Source organism: Nyctibius grandis, chromosome 9 (genome assembly GCF_013368605.1).
Source record: "Nyctibius grandis isolate bNycGra1 chromosome 9, bNycGra1.pri, whole genome shotgun sequence".
Classification (NCBI taxonomy): Eukaryota; Metazoa; Chordata; class Aves; order Nyctibiiformes; family Nyctibiidae; genus Nyctibius; species Nyctibius grandis.
This window is the reverse complement of record NC_090666.1, coordinates 4,730,083-4,748,829: the sequence shown is the minus strand read 5'-3', so window position 1 is coordinate 4,748,829 and position 18,747 is coordinate 4,730,083. Positions and strand designations below refer to the sequence as shown.

Sequence of the window (18,747 nt, the reverse complement as noted above, 5' to 3'; positions counted from 1 at the left end):
TCTCGCCAGGGGAGGCCTCCAAGCCCCCACACTGCATGGCAGCTGGAGAAGGCTTCTGTGGCTTCTAAGACGCTGAGCTGTGCGAAGCGAGAGGCACGCAGCTTTACACGGGCCCGTGCCTCTCCTCGCAGCAGTGGCACCTCATCTGCTCCGTGCTGGGCCCTCGGTTAGGGTAATGGCAACTGAAACATGGGGGGCGGTGGGGGAAGGAAAGGAGCCAGAAGAGAGTGGGAAGGAAGGCATGACAGGGAGCAGGACAGGAGGTAAAAAATAAAGATGGAACTAGAGAGAGCAGCAACGCTTAGTAATAATGTGGAACGATTTTTATACTAGTTACTTACTGAACTCGGGGTGCTTCCCAGACACTGTTTTGTTGCACTCATTAGACTGTGTCCAGGGCAGAATGGGAACCTTCAGCACACGGTGTGGGTGAGCTCAGCACAGGGCCTTGCACAAGAGCGAGCTGTTTCAGAAGTGCTTCTTTCCTGTCCAACATAAACTCAGCATTACACAGGACTGAAAAATCATGAATCAGCCCTACAAAAATAATTAGTTTTTAAAAATTATAAACTTGATAATTTCTGGTATTTATTATACTCAAAAGCTTTTTCTTCACAGCCCTAAAGCTTAGATGTACCTTTCAAAACAGATATACATAGAAACTGAGATCCTTATACATTGAGATAATCCACCAGCTGTAGTTTTAAGAAAAAAACATAACCTGAGAGTCACAGTAGAAATACAAGAGCTGGAAAACACCGCAAATTGAGTCTGACTGGCCTCAAAGCAGTGCCAGGCCGTATCTACATGGTCTTTAGCGAGAAGATAAGAGCACATTTTATCATCAATCTGAGCTGGCTGGATACATTTAGTTCCTCTCTGGAAACCCTGTTAGGTATTTGCATCACGCTGAAGTCGTCCTGTTAACCTTTTCCAGCACTTGGCTGAGAATGCCAACATGGAGGTACCCAAGATGGGACCTGAAGCAGTATAAATGCTGGGAAGGGTGGTCTGGTTTCCTGGGCAGCTAGCTCAGGTATGGCACAGCCCTGGCACTGTTTAAATAACCTGCCCATCGATAGCGGAGAGGTAGTTTCAAGGACTGACCCTTGGCGGTATGGAGAAACCGATCAAAGACCTGTTGGCATGAAGGAGAATATTTCAGGTCTCCTTGAGAAGTTCTGAGTCAGGTCCTGAGCTGGGTAGAGACACTGCTTTCTCGTGCAATTTCCCCAGCATGTGTGTGTGAGAGAGAGCGAGCAAATTTGTATTTATTGAGATGGAGCCAGACGGCAGGAGTAAAGCAGAACAAGCCATGTCAGAGTTTGGATTTATTGCTGATACAGTAGGCCATTTTCTTTTCATTTTGACTGTAATGCTGTTTTGAGCCTCTGCCAGACTTGGAGAGCAGAGTCATTCGTGAGTCGACCCCCTGCTTCGCACCCTTCATTTTTCTCACTTTGCAGGTTTTGACTGAGCTAATGCTTTCAGGAAAAAAAGACTTATTGATTAGAGTGAAGTCGCTTGCAGCATCTGGGCTTTTATTGGTCAAGTTTGTGCGGTGTTTTTAGCCATTTGGTGGAGGTGCAGGTAGTGTTTGTTCTAACACATTTAGGGAATTCTGCTGGCTTCTCTGCCCTGGTTTCTCAGAGCTTTCTCACTTCATCCACTCGCTTTGTCACCTGCCCAGAGCAGTCCTGTTAGGACTGAAGCATGTAATGAGATCACCTCAGCAGCTCTGAAGAGCATTCTTCTCCTCCTCCACATTTTAACTTGCACATTGTCTTTCATTTCAAAATACAGAAATGGCCATCAACCCTCATCTCCGTCTGATTTTTGTTATTACCTAGATTTCATAGCTAAAAACAAGTGGATATCCTGTTAGGATGAGCTAGAGCAAGCTTTGCTTGAAGTTCTTTCAACAACAGCAAAGATGTCCCACCATGAAGAGTCAAGTCAGAATCAGGGATTGCGGTGAGCACGCATCTGATCATCATCTGATCAACATCAATCAAAGGAAGACTGCATAATACAAAAAACAATCATAACAAATCATTATCGTCATATTTCTGTATATTCAAGTGTGTGACAATGATGTTTTACGCTGTTTCTTTGTTGTATTCTCCAGTATAGTTAAAATATATTGAATAAGGATTATTGTAATAGCATTAGTAGTCCCATAAAGCCACAGGAAAACTGAACTGAGACTCTCCTGAGTTTGCCCTCTTGCCTGCAGAGGTGTGTTAGCAAAGAGGGGTTGAGAGATTTGTGTTTAGCCGGTGTTGCCACTGAATTCTGTCTCTTCCTCATGGCTCACAAGCTGCTCTTTACACTTCCATTTACTCCTCGCAGTATGGTCTGTCAGGCGAGTTACGTGCCTGTCCTTTGTGTCACTTAGAACATAGGTGACACTTTGTATACCAGATCAAGGCTGTGAGCTGCTGTGCATATTCCTAACCATCCCATTGGAGCTGCTTTTCTGGAAATTGCAAAGAGTTTATTTCCATCCTGCCTTTGACTCTTGCCAAGCATCTCTGGAAGACACTGAGCAAGTTATTCAGAAGCTCGAGCACACAGATTTTGGTGTCCATTTCCGAAAACAGCTAAACCACCAGTCATCAGCTTTCAGAAGAGCATGAGTCCGGGAAGCTGTGTGGATAAAGTCATTGCATGATTTGTTGGAGTTGTAGCACCTACAGAATACTCTTGACTCAAAGAGATTGAAGTGTAAATAGAAAGTAGAAGCGTCTACAGCAGCGGGATAGTTTGGGGCTTTTAGTTTTCTCCTGATACTACAGGAGATAAGCACAGAGTCAGACCAATCTACTGATGATACTTCCAGTCTGCTTTTTCAGCTATGGAAACAAAGTAAAATGTCTCCAAAATGGTTTCTTTCTTGCGGGACTTGCAAGCAATACAGATATTCTTGAAATCACAACTATCTGATCTCGAGTGCAGTGAGAACGCCAGAAAAGGACCGAATGATTAAAACAGGAGCTGTTGTGGTTACCACAGTCCATTGGCTCCGTAAATTGTGTTTAGTGCCTTCCCAGCTAAAGAATTTAGATTGCTTAGGAGATTGAGATAGTCTCTGAAGTGACTTTCAGATAATGTTAGTGACCTTCTAACCCATGTTAGCACATTTCCTTGAACTCTGGAAGTTGCTAGTCTTGCTAATACAAATAGGAACTTGCAGCTTAACATTTCTCAGTTGTGTGAGTAATAAGTGGTGGGCTTCAGCGATTAGCCTCCCTGGAGCCCTACTATGTTCCTACAAGGTCTTGGTGTTAAGCCTCAACAGTTGCTAATATGAGAACTACATAATGTGCATGAGAAAAATAGAATCATACTCCTTTATTTTTAGAAGAGGAATCCAGAAACTAATTATTTTTGCTAACATTTTTTTTCAGTTGAGATATGAAAGCAAGTACAAATCAGCAAGTGCAGTGAGGAAAAAAAAAGGAAAAAGAGTCGCCTTAGAAAATGAGCATCCACTAGTCCTCAAGCTAAAAAGCAACAGGAAATATTGGGAAAATAACTCTTTCGAAGATGTCCAGATTTATCAAAGCACTTGACTGCGCAGCATGGAGAAAACAAGCCCCTGCGTGTGTCAGTCTTGGGTGTGGGTGCACGTGCCAGTGTGTGTTTTTGTGTAGGGAGAGGAAACACACCTTAAGGAAATGTAAAGAATAATATTAATGTGTGGTTACTGGAAACAGAAGGAGAGAAAGAGAGAGAAACAGCTGTCTCTTTTAATCAAGACTGCTGCATGCTCGGACATTTAATGACAGTGTGTGCATCGATTATGGAACGCTGGATGCAGAGCTGCTTCAGAAAAATATGAAAGAGTGACCTCTTATTTTCTAATAGAAATTAAGAACTGCATTGTGCCTTAGTGTGGATGTTCGTCTCTAAATCAGTTGGCTCTCTTCAGAACGCTCAATCTTTCAAATGCCTTTCTTCAATGACTTAAGTAGTTGTTTTACTCAGCTTATGATGTGGAACTGTGTGAAGTCCCTGATCAAACCACACCTGCTGGACAGTTATAAATAGAAATATTACAAGGAGGGGAAAAAAATAGGGCGTATGTTTTTAATTAAAAGGAAATATAAGGAAAGTGATTTGCAGCATAACAAAATAAAAAAAAATCATAGCTCTTTTCCATAAAAAATATGTTCTCACCCTCCTGAACTGAAGCAATTGTTATATTCCTGGTAGGTGAGGAGTGGTCAGCTGTCATAAGAAGTCTTCTGCCCATAGGTCCTGTTGTACTTTGCATACAGTCATTCCTTACAGCTCCCAAAGTGTCTGTGGAATATTCTGTTCCCCTTCCACAGGTGGTGAAACTGTGGCACACCAAAGCAGCATGAATTGATAAATCTAGGTCCTGTGTCCTGTCTAGTATCTTAACCACTGGAAATTCCCTGCCAAGATTGGCTGTCAAAGTTACCTCATCAGGAAAAAAGATTTCTAAATTTAAAATATAAATGAAACTCAGTGAAAAACCCAGGCCTGGATGCAGCTGCAGAGGAGTGGGGAGGAGCTGTACAGCAGCATGAGCTTCCTGGTGCTGTTGGGTCAGGATCACACCCATGGCACATGGAGATGCTGATGGTGTGAGGACACAGCCCTTGGACACCCTGTCCACCTTTGTATGTTGGCTCTTATAAAATAGGAGCCTAAAGAGTTCCTCAGTCATTTAAGGAAACAGAAAAACCACAGCTCAGACCCTCCCTACAAAGCCTGACTGCAGTAGAACAGAAATCCATGCTATGTTTTCTGAGTTTCCCCTTTGTTTTTTTGTACATGAACTTAGTGGATATAAAGGTGAGCAATGTTCTACAAATAGGGCAAACCCCTCTTTTTTTTTTCCTTTTAGGATCATCAGAATGCTCGTCATAAGTAAATTGGTTTCATTTTAATATAGTCTAAATTCAAGCAAGACTGATAAGATAGTGCTGCGGCATAGCTCATACCTAAACGTACCAACACTTTATATGGCTGTATTAAGCCTCAGAAAAAGTTTCTGAGACAAACTATCTACCTTAGGTATTTCTGTGATCTAAATCACTGTAGTATCTAAGCTTATCACAATCTTTATAAACTTGTTTCCGTATTCTTTGTTGGTAGAAAGTGGTATTATTCCCATTTTGCACAGTGGGAAACAGGACAGAGGTTAAATAACTTGTCCAGGGTAAGAAAGCAGGCATTGGGGTCACACTTTCTCTTTTAGGGGCAAAAGCCCTCTCTCCTCCAACATGTTTGTGAAAGCTTGGGACTCTTCTTCTTTCTTGAGTAAATAACAAAAGCAGCATATTCAAAGTCGGAGCACCCCAACTAGAGAGTCTCCAGCAACACCGAGGTTAACGGGGTCTCGTGCAGTGGATGCACGACATCAGGCAGGTGATTTGTCCCATCAGTGTCACAGGGGCTACTGACATGCCGTGGTAGGTTGGACTCAAGTGTGCAGTAAGGCTGCACCACAGTGCTGACTCCAAATGAAAAGATGACACTGCAGAGGCTCTTTATGCAGATAACATCAGTCAAAGCTGGTTGATACTTAAAGCCTGGGTTGGTTTAATTATTCGGTAACCGGCAGAAGGATATCACTAGGTACTGTGTCTTGCTAGAAAGCAGCACCTACTGAAAGATATCAAAAGGTGCTTATATACTTTAATATAAATGTAGATGATGTTTCTTTTGAATCTTTTAATAAACTCTTCTGGGTGCCTACCTTAGTGATCTCTCTCTCTTTCAGTACTCAGCCATCAACGTTTTTTGGCAGTCCTCTTATACCCATATTTTTATTTTCCCCTCAGTCCCTTCACGTTTTTGACTTAAGGGCCAGTTACAAACCTTACACAGTTGCAGGTGAGGGTGTTGACTTCCTTGGGTTTCAAATTTAAGTTATGCTGATCATCCCCTCCTCTGGACAGCACTAAAACTTTCCTGCCAGAGATAACTAGTCCTTGGGGCTCATAGATGTACTTCTGAAGAGAAAAATGTTTTGCCTTTGGAATGGACTAGATTGCACCACATGGCAGGTAATTTCAAAACATTTTCGAGGAAAACATCCCCTTGGGTCCATCTCAAGGCCTTCACTGGTAAAGGACACAAGGCAGCGTGTGATGCTATCAATACACCTCCATTATTTTCCTGTGGAACAAAGCGATGAGGCTCGGTGGTAACACAACCTGCCCGAGCTGCAGCTTGAAGGGATCATGTTTAAGTGGAAAAGGATGAAGAAGGGTCTTCCTCTAGTTTTCCTTATAACTCCATAATCCAGGGAATTTATCACAGACCAACATGGAAATCTTTGTGTTGGCCCCATTCAAAAACACTCTGTTGGCCAGGCATCGGCTCCGTGAGCAGCGCATTGAGCTGGTGCAGTGAATAGATTTTTCTAGAGAGAGAGAAGTGCTTTGCTACAGTGCTGTGTTTACTAATGTATATTCTTCTGCTTTCCATCAAACAGTCAATGAAGGCTCAGGTGAAACCAATCAAAAAGAGACATCGACCTGTGACATTTGCCAGTTTGGGGCAGAGTGTGACGAAGATGCAGAGGATGTTTGGTACAGTAATTTGGTCTACTTTTCTATTTTAATGAATGTTTTATTATTTAAAGGTACTGTGGTTTAGAAAGCATTAAAAATATTAGATTTTCCATTTTTCTGCACCCAGAGATTCATCACACAGTGATTGAGGTGGTTATTACGCTGAAACAATGTATAAAACAGTCTGGTTTACAATTTTGGAACATGCACAATTTAGGCAAAGTCTAGAAACACAATTATCCATTTTGTTGCTGTTACAACTTATGTTATTCCATCTGGGGTTTTACAGCTTTATACTTGGGTAAAAATAGAATTGGGAAAAATAATTGACCTAAAGCTTTTCCGGTTAAAAAGTATCATTAGTAATATCATCATGTTAATTCGTGTGTGGCATTAGAAATGCTGGGAAATCGGTCTCAATTTTTCCTGGTTGGTGGAGTTGAAGACCTAACCCTCAAATGTTTGAAATAATTAGAGTGTACATTTAGACGTTTTTCTCAATGAAAATTGTTTTTTTTTAAGAGGTTTCAAAAGTATTCAGTGTTTTTTTATTATTTTAAACTTTAACCACATAAGCTGAAGAAAAATAATTCTATCTACTCAGATTTGTTTTTCATTTTTCATTTTGCCTGGAAACTATGCAAACATATATTAAGTCAACTTTAAGCTAATCATTTCATTGTGATTTTGGAACAGCCAGTAGATCAAAAAAGCTACTATTCACAGAGCTGTACTTCTGGCACTGCCTTAGTGCCAAGCCTCATATTTCTGTCTAAGTAATTAATACAAATTTAGAGAGACAGCAAAATAATCGTGCAAATGTTAGAGCTGTTGTCTGGGTGATGCTTCTGAAGCTGTGGGCTGGTGGTAGCTAGAGGGTGGATACAGAGACTGGGCACTGAGATGTCAATAAAGCAGTATTGCCCAAACTTAGTAACTTGGACGGTGGGAATGGAGCAGAGAGAAGAGTCAATGAGTGAATGAATGAATGGTGAACATGATAATTGGGCCCGGTGTTGGGCAGCTGACCTCATCCAGGCAAGGCATGCATGCACTGTTGGTCAGGCATGAAATTAGGAACATTTCTGTTACTCAATGAAGAAACTTAGGAATATGGTCATCCATTTGTGTTCGGTTTAGAATCATAGAATATTTTGGGTTGGAAGGGACCTTTAAAGGTCATCTAGTCCAACCCCCCTGCAGTAAGCAGGGACATCTTCAACTAGATCAAGTTGCTCAGAGCCCCATCCAGCCTGACCTTGAATGTTGCCAGGGATGCCCTCTCTGGGCAACCTGTTCCAGTGTTTCACCACACTCTTTGTAAAAACATTCCTCCTTATATCTAGTCTAAATCAACCCTCTTTCACAGAATCACAGAATCACAGAATGTTAGGGATTGGAAGGGACCTCGAAAGATCATCTAGTCCAATCCCCCTGCCGGGGCAGGATTGCCTAGACCATATCACCCAGGAACGCGTCCAGGCGGGTTTTGAATGTCTCCAGAGAAGGAGACTCCACAACCTCTCTGGGCAGCCTGTTCCAGTGTTCGGTCACCCTCACCGTAAAGAAGTTTTTCCTCATATTTAAGTGGAACCTCCTGTGTTCCAGCTTGCACCCATTGCCCCTTGTCCTGTCAAGGGATGTCACTGAGAAGAGCCTGGCTCCATCCTCATGACACTTGCCCTTTCCATATTTATAAACATTAATGAGGTCACCCCTCAGTCTCCTCTTCTCCAAGCTAAAGAGACCCAGCTCCCTCAGCCTGTCCTCATAAGGGAGATGTTCCACTCCCTTAATCATCTTCGTGGCTCTGCGCTGGACTCTCTCTAGCAGTTCCCTGTCCTTCTTGAACTGAGGGGCCCAGAACTGGACACAATACTCCAGATGCGGCCTCACCAGGGCAGAGCAGAGGGGGAGGAGAACCTCTCTCGACCTGCTGACCACACCCCTTCTAATACACCCCAGGATGCCATTGGCCTTCTTGGCCACAAGGGCACACTGCTGGCTCATGGTCATCCTGCTGTCCACTAGGACCCCCAGGTCCCTTTCCCCTATGCTGCTCTCCAACAGGTCTGTCCCCAACTTGTACTGGTACATGGGGTTGTTCTTGCCCACATGCAGGACTCTGCACTTGCCCTTGTTATATTTCATTAAATTTCTCCCCGCCCAACTCTCCAGCCTGTCCAGGTCTCTCTGAATGGCTGCGCAGCCTTTCGGCGCGTCAGCCACTCCTCCCAGTTTTGTGTCATCAGCGAACTTGCTGACAGTGCACGCTAATCCCTCATCCAAGTCATTAATGAATATATTGAATAGTACTGATCCCAGTACCGACCCTTGCGGGACTCCGCTAGATACAGACCTCCAACTGGACTCTGTCCCATTGACCACCACTCTCTGGCTTCTTTCCTTCAGCCAGTTCACAATCCACCTCACTACCCGATCATCCAGACCACACTTCCTCAGTTTAGCTGCGAGGATGCTGTGGGAGACCGTGTCAAACGCCTTACTGAAATCGAGATAGACCACATCCACAGCTTTACCATCATCTATCCACCGGGTAACATCCTCATAAAAGGCTATCAAGTTGGTTGAGCATGACTTCCCCTTGGTGAAGCCATGCTGAGTGCCCCTAATGATCCCCCTATCCTTGATGTGTCTAGAGACAGCACCAAGGTTTTTCAGTTTAAAACCATTACCCCTTGTCCTGTCACAACAAGCCCTGCTAAAAAGTTTGTCCCTATCCTTCTTAGAGGCCCCCTTTAAGTACAATAAGGTCTGCAGAAAGGAAGATCGCCCTGGAGCCTTCTCTTCTCCAGACTGAACAACCCCAACTCTCTCTTGCCTTTCTTCATAGGAGAGGTGCTCCAGCACTCTCATCATTTTTGTGGCCCTCCTCTGGACCTGCTCCAGCAGGTCTATGTCTTTGCCATGGTGAGGACTCCAGAGCTGGATGCAGTACTGCAGGTGGGGTCTCACCAGAGCGGAGGGGCAGAGTCACCTCCCTTGACCTGCTGGCCACGCTGCTTGTGATGCAGCCCAGGATACGGTTGGCCTTCTGGGCTGCGAGCTCGTGTTGCCGGCTCATGTCCAGCTTTTCATCCACCAGTACCCCCACGTCCTTCCCTGCAGGGCTGCACTCATCCTGTCATCCCCCAGCCTGTGTTGAAACCAGGGGTTGCCCCAACCCAGGTGCAGGACCTTGCACTTGGCCTTGTTCAACCTCATGAGGTTCACACAGGCCCAGTTCTCGAGCTTGTCCAGGTCCCTCTGGAGGGCATCCGGTCCCTCAGACATGTCAGCTGCACCACTCAGCTTGGTGTTGTCTGCAAAGCTGCTGAGGGTGCGCTCGATCCCACCGTCTATGTCATTGATGAAGTTATTAAGCAGTATTGGTTTTGGTTTTGTCTTGCCAGGCTTTTAATAACCTCTGGTTCTAGTCTTTAAAAAATACCAAGTAGACAAACCACTGAGGGCTTTCTCTGGCTCCAGTCATCAAAAGAAATTGTTGTGTTGAAATGAAGGAGCAAAATGCATCATGGTTATAGGTTTGCAATAATGTAACGAGATTTGTGTGGAATAAATTGCTTGATTTTGACTTTGCTTAAGGAATTACCCCAGGCATCAGGATTTTCATTGTCTCCTTGACTGGTTGTCCTTGAGAGTTTTGGTGGTGCAGTGTAGAAATAAAACCATGGTAAAATTAATGTATCAAAATTCACAGTCTACTGCTCATGTTTTCATAATTAAGTGCACTTCCAAATTGGAAGGCAGGAGAAGAGAGGGGTGAGGAATAAAATTAGCTACAAGATAACATTATTAATCATAACCACTGAGTAGCAGTGTTTATTTTTTTCCAGAAATAGCTTGATAAAATAGGCTGATCCAACTTACCCCAGTAATGTTCCCACCGCAGCTTTTGCACCATCTAATTCCTCCCCTTTGAAACAACTTGGCTTGTACGGCTCAGCGTAATGACTGCAGGAGCTGAAGTTCTCACTCTGTATTGACAGCCGGTCTTTCTGCAGGGGAAGGCGCTTCTTGAGGCGGGGAGCAGGGAAGGGCATTTCCTAGGAAGATGCTACCAGACAAACTGGTAAAAGGCAGGAAAGCAGATTTCCAACCAGAAGTACAAAGACGATGTAAAGCCTGTTAAAGGTCTCCTTTGAAGTAAACAACTTCATATGACATAACAGAGCCTTGTTTTCCTGTCCCTGCCCCCTGATTAGTCTTGGATAAATGTCTTTCTAAAAAATTAGCCTTCTGGGTGTTAGCTCTTTGTTACTCTTATTTCTAGAATAAAAGCGGACTATGTATGGGGGACCTAGATCCCTCTTTCCAATGTACGTTAATTGAATTTCCACGTTTGGCACCAGATAGACGTATTCCCCCACTCCCTCTGACAAGGTTTGGTGTGCAGAAAATGTCCTTAGATGAAGTGGGAAAAGAAATTTCAGTTTATTATTTGATCACTGTTTTTTTTGCGGCTCAAATTTCAGATGTAAGCAGGGCTCCTTTAGCTATCTCACCTGACAGATGAGGTTTGTAAAATCCAAATGGGGTCAGTGGGTCCGGTAGCACAGCCAGACCCCAGAGAGCTGGAGGTACGAGGCTGGCTGTTCGCCTAATATTTCTAGGGTGCCAGAGGAGATCAGAGAAGAGCGCACAGGTGTGGTAGCAGATGTGGTTGGGCTGCTGATGATTTAAAGCAACGATTAACATTATTCTGCGTTGCCACCGTCTGTTATACTGCGGTCCCTTGTCTCTGGTTTAACTTTTTTGGTTATTCGTTGCCAGTTGTCATTCAGCTAAATTGTGCTATTGTACTGTGTCACCATTATTTTTAAATCTTTTTATTTGTGTAAAACCAATCGGTTAATGGCTAGACTCCTGGGATTCTGCTGGGGGGTTTAGCACATAGAAGACTACTCAAAGGGGTAAGACGTGTGTGTGAACGTTTTCTGGAAAGTACAAAGAAAAGGCAGAAAAGAACCCACTGTAATAACAGGTTTTCGACAGCATGGTAAAGCACACATGTATTATTATCGTATTCTGCAGGCTAATATCACGAGAGTGAATGCAATTTGGCATTCCATTAGTAAATCTCTTGATGTTAAAAACAAAGACTGTTCAGTTGAAAGTCTTTAACATCTTGCTACTTTAATATGTGAAAGCTTCTTGTCACTAAGAGGATCGTGTATTACTGGCATTATTCCCACCTTTAATGCATTTTGCACCAGTGGGCTTCATGAATATTTAAAGCAGGGCAGTGGCTATGCTCTTTAGCACTGGATTGCGATCTGTTGGTAAATCAGACTTTTGGTGTTGCTTACTTTGGGTTTTATTTCTGAGCTGGCTAAGGAATAATTGATTTTGTAAGACAGAGCTACTCAACATAACACCCGAGAGATATACTTAAAAGGAAACGAAGAATGAAGTGTAACATTGTGAACCATGGTGTATTTCTAAGATCTTCCAAAAAGCATCTGTGAAATACTCACTCACTGTATATAAATAGTACTCACCAAATGGAGTGCCTGCTCATCTGCTGAAGTGGCTCAGTGTCAGTGCATAACCACGTCAGAAACCTGGATTCCAGCATTAATCTCCTCCTTATGGGCCACTGAGGAAATGAGAGCACTCTCTACACTGGACAAGCCATGGTTTGGGTAGATACTGGGCAGCTATTTCAGAGGTCCACAATGTGTCCAAGTAAGTGGAAGGAGATAAATCATAGGAAAAACCCTTCTGTTGAATTTCCTGTTGGAAAACACCGAGAAGAGAGGACAGGAGTATTTTCTTAAAACAAGATTAAAGCCTGCAAACCTCTGACTTGCAGAGTTAATCAAAATCAAAATGATGAATTGGGGTTAAATATGCATGCTTTTCCTTTGAATTTCAATACCAGCAGGTCAGCCAGCAAGCAGTCTCACAGTGCAGGATTGCCCAGAATGAGATGCAGTTTGCTAGCTATAAGACAGACACGCAGAGATGCGTAATGTGCTGGGGAGAGAGTGCTTTCCCTGCGGCCTGGCAGTGTCCGAGGAGGTGAGGCGGCCGTCGCGGCAGATTGCTCCTCTGCCTTCCCCTTCCTCCCTCCTGGAGGCTGCAGGTGGGGCGGAGAGGCAGCAGTATCCCTGGCAGGAGGTGCCTGACCTTGAACAGGCCACTCAGGGGTTTGCACCAGTGATAAAAAGGGGCATAAATACACCGGCTGCTTCCCACAACTCAGTCCCACACATCCCAAGGACTCCTCCGTGGCTGAGCATAGGGTTTTGTGCTCTGCCACAGGCACCGTGCTGTGGTAGGCAGCTTTCCTCCCTCCTCGCAAGCCTGGCCCACGCTGGAGGGGGCTTTTCCATTTCTCGCAAGTGGGCAAGGATCCCACCGGGCAGGTTCAGCTCAGGAGAAGATGCTGAAGCCATTCTGTGGGGACACTGTGTCCCTGATGACCCAAAGCTGGGAGCTTGGAGGAAGGCATCCAGGCCTGAATGAAGGCGCTTGGCGTGTTCAGTGTCTAGGTCGGTGGGTGAAGGAAGGAGCATCGGTCTCAGGCGTGCTGTGCAGCTGGGTGGTATTCCCAAGGGAGGTGGTGATGTTGCAGCATAATTACAGCAGGTCCCTTGTGTCCTGCGCTTCTTGGACATGGTTGGGACAATAAACGCCACTTACAGCAGGCAGACACAGACAAAAAAAAACCCATTAAGATGAACTGTTTCCGTCCTTTGTTTCATATTTTACCACTAATCACTGATACGTACCGTTTGGGTAAATGCTCCTATAAGGCAAGCGAACAGTCTGCAACACATGAGGATGGTGAAACTGCATCCTCATGCAAATAGGCGGCTCTGTACATGGGAGATATTTGTGCAAATCATGCAGCTGCCATCAGCAGTGACCCCTACAATCAATATTGCTCTATCAATCAATATTTATTATAGTATAGAAAGAAAACGTATAAAAGAAACTAATGATTTTGCCAGCTTCTCAATCCACACAGCAATTAGGTCAGTCAGCTTTGAGTCCCTTCCCCCTTCAATCAGTTGCTCTCAACCAGAGCATCTGCAGACAAGATGCTGTACTACTATAAAGTACTAAAAGGTAGTTTGAAAGCTCACATACATTACACGAGTATTGGCTGCTTCGTGTTCAGCAGTGTGTATAATAACTATGTGTGACCTACTTGTTCCAGATGCAGAAACAACGAGCTGCTTTAACATCTGCAATGTCCCGTGCATTATGCAGTAGATATATTGCCATTTTCTACTGCTTCCCTTTCTCTTTTAGAGAAAAAGTAGATCTTCGTTCATGGCTACATGTAGCACTTAACCATACTCATTGGACTTGTGCTTCAAATAAACACAGAAATGGAATCATATCATTAAAAAAAGCAACCCTGCAAAGACTTAATTTTCTGCTTAACTTGAGATCATACCTAAGGCACAAAGTGAAGCTGCTGCTACAGTAGATCTTCACGTGGAGCTTAGTAGTCATGTCTAATAACAGTCCAGGCAAGGGTTTACAGAGGAAAGTAAAGGGACTGCAGCACGCAGTCTCTGCATTGCACAGCAGGAGACAGCCAAGTGGCTTACACCCTCCTATACCCTTGTCACTTGTCTTAACCTCGGCCTAATAACAGAGCTACCTCCGGTGTCTGCCCAGAAATTAGCCCAGTTAACTGTAAACGTTTCATTTGGTAAGTGTTCCATGGTTAAAAGATTTTGAAATAAAAAGAAAGCAGCTGACTTCTAGTGTAACTGCTGAGATACCATGTTGAGATAACTGTAGAGATACCATGCAGTGGGCTAAGAGTCAGCAATACTGTAAAAAAGTAGCCCAGGCAATAAGGTTTGAACTGGAAATTGGTCAATGAAGGATTTGCAATCAAAGACAAAACACCAGGAACATTAGAAAAAGTAGGATGTCGCCTAAATGTCCATACATGATATTTTAATTATTAAACCTGCTCAGAGGAAGGGTCAGGTTGGTGGCTTTCATAGGAGGCTGGTCAGCCAGACCTGCTGTCTGGGGCATGAGAGCTGAATAGAGAACCGACATATTCCTTCATTTGGGCTGTGGAAACAAATGCCATGTGAACTGGCACAAAAGCAGGAAAACTAGCAAAATACAAAATCGTAGCTTGAATTGTCCACAGCACAAACAAGAAGAAAGCTTCAGCAGTTCCAGCTTAGGTGAAAGCTTCAAGCTTAGCAACCACTGTCTAGACGTCATGTAAGAGTCAGAAAATAAGGCCCTCAGGTGACCATTGCATGAATGCCACAGTTCCTGTCACGTTTCTCACTGGCAAGCTACTGAGATATTGTAGGACTCTTTCAGTGGGCAGTTTCAACTTAAAACTAGCCCAGGTAAAAAAGTGACTTTGTGCCCAACCGTAGCCAGAGAAGGATCCCTACTGACTTCTAAAAGACCTTAAATCAAGCCAAAAATACGTGGTTTTCCTCTTTCTCAGCAATGAGTGCGCAGAAAGAGCAAGGGAAGGTAAGGGAACGAGAAGTTAGCTTTCTCTTCAGAAGATGTTTCTCTAAGAGCAGCTTATGGTCCAGTCTTTTTGCGGAGTAGGAGGCAGGAGGAATGAGCACATTGTATTTTGAAACTGAATGCACTACTAGCAAGTGCTTGGCTAGAAAGTTAATGCTTGGAAAAATGATGGCTTGTTTGGCCATCTGGTGAAATTGTTTTACTCTACATACATTTTATTTGGTTTTAGTTAAAAACAGTCATTTTTCCTGTCAGGTGGGTTTCACAAAATCACCTTACCATCTTTGCATCCTTCATCCTGTGCCAAAACAGCCTGTTTAATTTTGAAGTGAGACTGATTCCCAACTCCCTTAGGGTCGTAGTTTGGAGAATTTGACCTTTCCATCCATTGAGTCAACGCAGTCCTTCAGAGGCTTATGTTCATTTGACAAACTCCTGCCTTTCCAGATTCGCAGGATTTATTTTCTTAATAACATTCTTAAAAAAAAAAAAAACCAACCCTGGTTTAACATAAGCCAAGATTGTCTGGAGTTACTTATACTTCATAGTGTTTTATTACCAATACACTTTGGAACACTCTGGTAAATAATTCAGCCTACACAAAGAAATTGGCTATATTTTCTCTATACATCGAGGAAGTTTGTCATGTAGACTATTTATCATGGCTCTAAATGTTCTCAGATAAATGCAAACCCACATTGTGTTCAATCTGTACTACTCACCCAAGTAGGTCTTTTAGGGACCCTATATGACACATACATCTCTTATCCAAATCCTAGAGTCCCTAACGTTTGGGTTTGTAATAAAAAAGGTCTTTTGCAATTACAGCAAAACTCACTGTGTCCAGGGGATAATACCCTACACAGTCATAAAGCTTATAGCATTTTTTTTTCCTCGTGCTCCTCTTGTGGGATGCTGATCCGAACTTGGTTTTCAGTTCCAGAAGGTGAACTTCCAGCTTATGGAAGTCGGTGAAGGTTATTCCACTGACTTCAGTGAAACAAAAGTTCTGTGCCAGTATCATAACTGTGGAGTAACTTCTCAGTAGCCAGTGGAGCCTTTCGCTGGCAGAAGGGAGAACAGACTCTATCAAAGTGTAAATGCGCAGTCATTCACAGAGCGCAAAGGAATAACGTGGGAATTGTGATGAGAAAAGCAGAATTTGGCTTACTGGCTCCTTCAGTTGCTTCAGGGGAAACAGTGATTTGTGAAAGCCAAAAATAACTTCTGAGATTTTGGGGGGTTTTCTTGTCTTACCAGGATGCCATGCTCCTGTAGGAGCAAGACACAAATTCTTCTGAAATTTAAAGGGGGGAAGGCTTGTAAGACATGTAGAGCCGTCATTTGCCTTCACCATTATTAGTCTGTCAACATTAGAGTTGAAAAAAAAAAAGCTGCAATAATTTTAAAAGTGTACCTCAAAATAGCCCAATTTTCCTGTTCAGTTTCCATGGCCAAGATGCCTACCCCTACGTTCAGCATGTGGTGTGTGGATGGGAGGCATGGAGGCACAGAGGGATGGATGGTCATGGCAGAGAAGGCTGGAGGGATGGACTGGGAAAGGACGGAGGACTGCAGAAGCAGGAAGAAAACCTAAAGCTGCCTTGCAGGTAGTCCATTTTGCTGTTTGCTGGAGAGCAGGGAGGAGCCGCAGCGGCTGCCCGCACGCAGGGGTGGCAGGGACGTCCTCCTCACCTGCCTTCCCTCTGCCTGGCTTGGAGACTGGGATGGCACATCCAGCGTGGAGCAGGTGAATTAAACATCTGTGTGGCAGGGAGAGCTGGAGGAGGTGTGAGGCAGTGGCTCGGCTGCCATCGAGGCTGTGGGCTGCGTTAACGCCAATCTGTGGGTGTTACAAGGGGGCACGTGCGTGGCTGGGCACTGTGTGTGACAGCAACAGCATCCCTCCCTGTTTTCAGGAAATTTCCATATACAACATATACACCTGAGAGCAACCATTTTACGTGCCCAGTTTAACAGGGGAGCAAATGAACCCAGGAGTTTTTTTTTTTACTCCTCTGACACCAGCTGTGACTGCAGCTTTCAGTCCTAGGTAGGAAAATGTAGCAGCCTTCCGAGCGCACGCCTTTATTTGCATTTCACGGAATGGTTTTGGCAGTCTGCTTTGTGCTCTTGCTGTAATACAGGGTGTCGTAAAGATCGCGCCTGGCTCCTACCGCTTGGTGGGAGGTACGTAAAAGGATCTCTTTTGGCTCTGCAAGGGCAGAGCTGTGCATGGGTGCTCCAAGGCAAAGCCACCACTTGGTTGTGTAACCTCACGGCTGGGAGAGCCTGGGCTCACCAGGGTGTGAAAGTGCACATAAGGGATAATATGATAATGCACATCAAATATTAAAGTGCGTTGACATGTAATCATCTGCGTACATCAGGGCATTACAGCATGAAAGACCAAGCGCAGAGATCTTGGAGAGCAACGTGCTTTTGCACCTTTTTTTTCCTGTTTTCTTTTCCCCTTATTGTTATTTAAAAATAAGCTTCCCTGGCCCCCCATTCAGCCAAAGTCATGCCCTAGTAGTAAAGTGAGCAGTGCCTTCATGACGGCCTATTTAGTCGCAATAAAAAGCTGATTGGCCTAATGCGCAATCAAGAAAGGAGTGACATTTATTGCTTCGGTTTTATGGTGCTGTGAACTGAGCAAGATTTGGAGCCTTACAGTGCCTTCAGGGGGCAGGAGATCACCAGCAATGAATTGTATTTATACCTTTTCCAATTTCCTACTAGCGTTTTAGCGATAAATAGACTGTGTTGTTATTGAGTTTTATGTAAGTATGTTTACGAAAGCAGGAATACAACTTTGTAGCTCAGAATTACATGTGTTGGCTAAATAGATCAGCAGAGAGACTAACTATGTGAAGCACTGGAAAAGCACTTTCCAATTTATTATCAAATGTCTTAATAGAATGCTTCATCTCTTCCATCCCACTTTACGTTAACTATTAAATGAAAACTGCATCCATTGCAGAAGGTCGGAGGCTCCTTCACACACTCATGTTGGAACATCAAGGCCACGATTTGTTCACACATCTCAGCCATTAAAAATACATCCCATGCATTAAATATGAGCCTGAGAAGAGCTCGGTAGGAGCTGACGCGCAGGGCTGACCTCAGCTCTCACAGCCCCTGCGAGGTGGCAGGTGTCCCTTCCCCACGGCATTCTATCTCCTGCACTGACCCTTTCCCACGTGCAAGTCACAGCTAAAAGCCTGTGTGAGATGTGCCCAGACGTACAGACTTAATTGCTGTCTCTCAGCCTGCCCGTTGTAACGAAGCTGTCCCACGCGGAGGAGCGCAGGGGCCCCAGGGACGCCCGTCCCAGCCAGGGCACGGTGCTTGCGGCACGTCCCTTTCAGGAGCTGCAAGTAGATTCCACTGATCCCTGTCCCAGACCTGAAGAAGGTTGCTCTCATCTCCTTAGTTTGCTGGCAAGGACATGCACTTGAGATGGCACATTTCATTTATCTGCTCATCTTCCTTTCCCTGGCAGCGGTGCTTTCCCCTGGGGCTTGCTCCCAAGGCAGCTAGCCGCTGAGGTCAGCGTGGGGCAGCATCCCCAGCCAGCAGTAACACCTAGTTTTGTACAGCAGCTTTCGCCTACAGACCCGAATGCTCTGAGGAAGAAGAGGGTTACTACTGTTCTCTCTTGCACGTGTAGCGATTTGCTTGGGGTTGTATCAGT

General features: G+C 44.4%; 1 protein-coding gene across 1 annotated transcript in view; it reads left to right on the top strand.

Moving 5' to 3' along the window:
- Positions 1-18,747, top strand: part of TMEFF2 (transmembrane protein with EGF like and two follistatin like domains 2) — a 138,132-nt gene that overhangs the window by 74,446 nt on the left and 44,939 nt on the right. Inside the window, exon 5 of the mRNA XM_068407940.1 lies at positions 6,476-6,572. Coding sequence (XP_068264041.1) covers positions 6,476-6,572 — 97 coding nt within the window. The remainder of the gene's footprint in view (positions 1-6,475; positions 6,573-18,747) is intronic.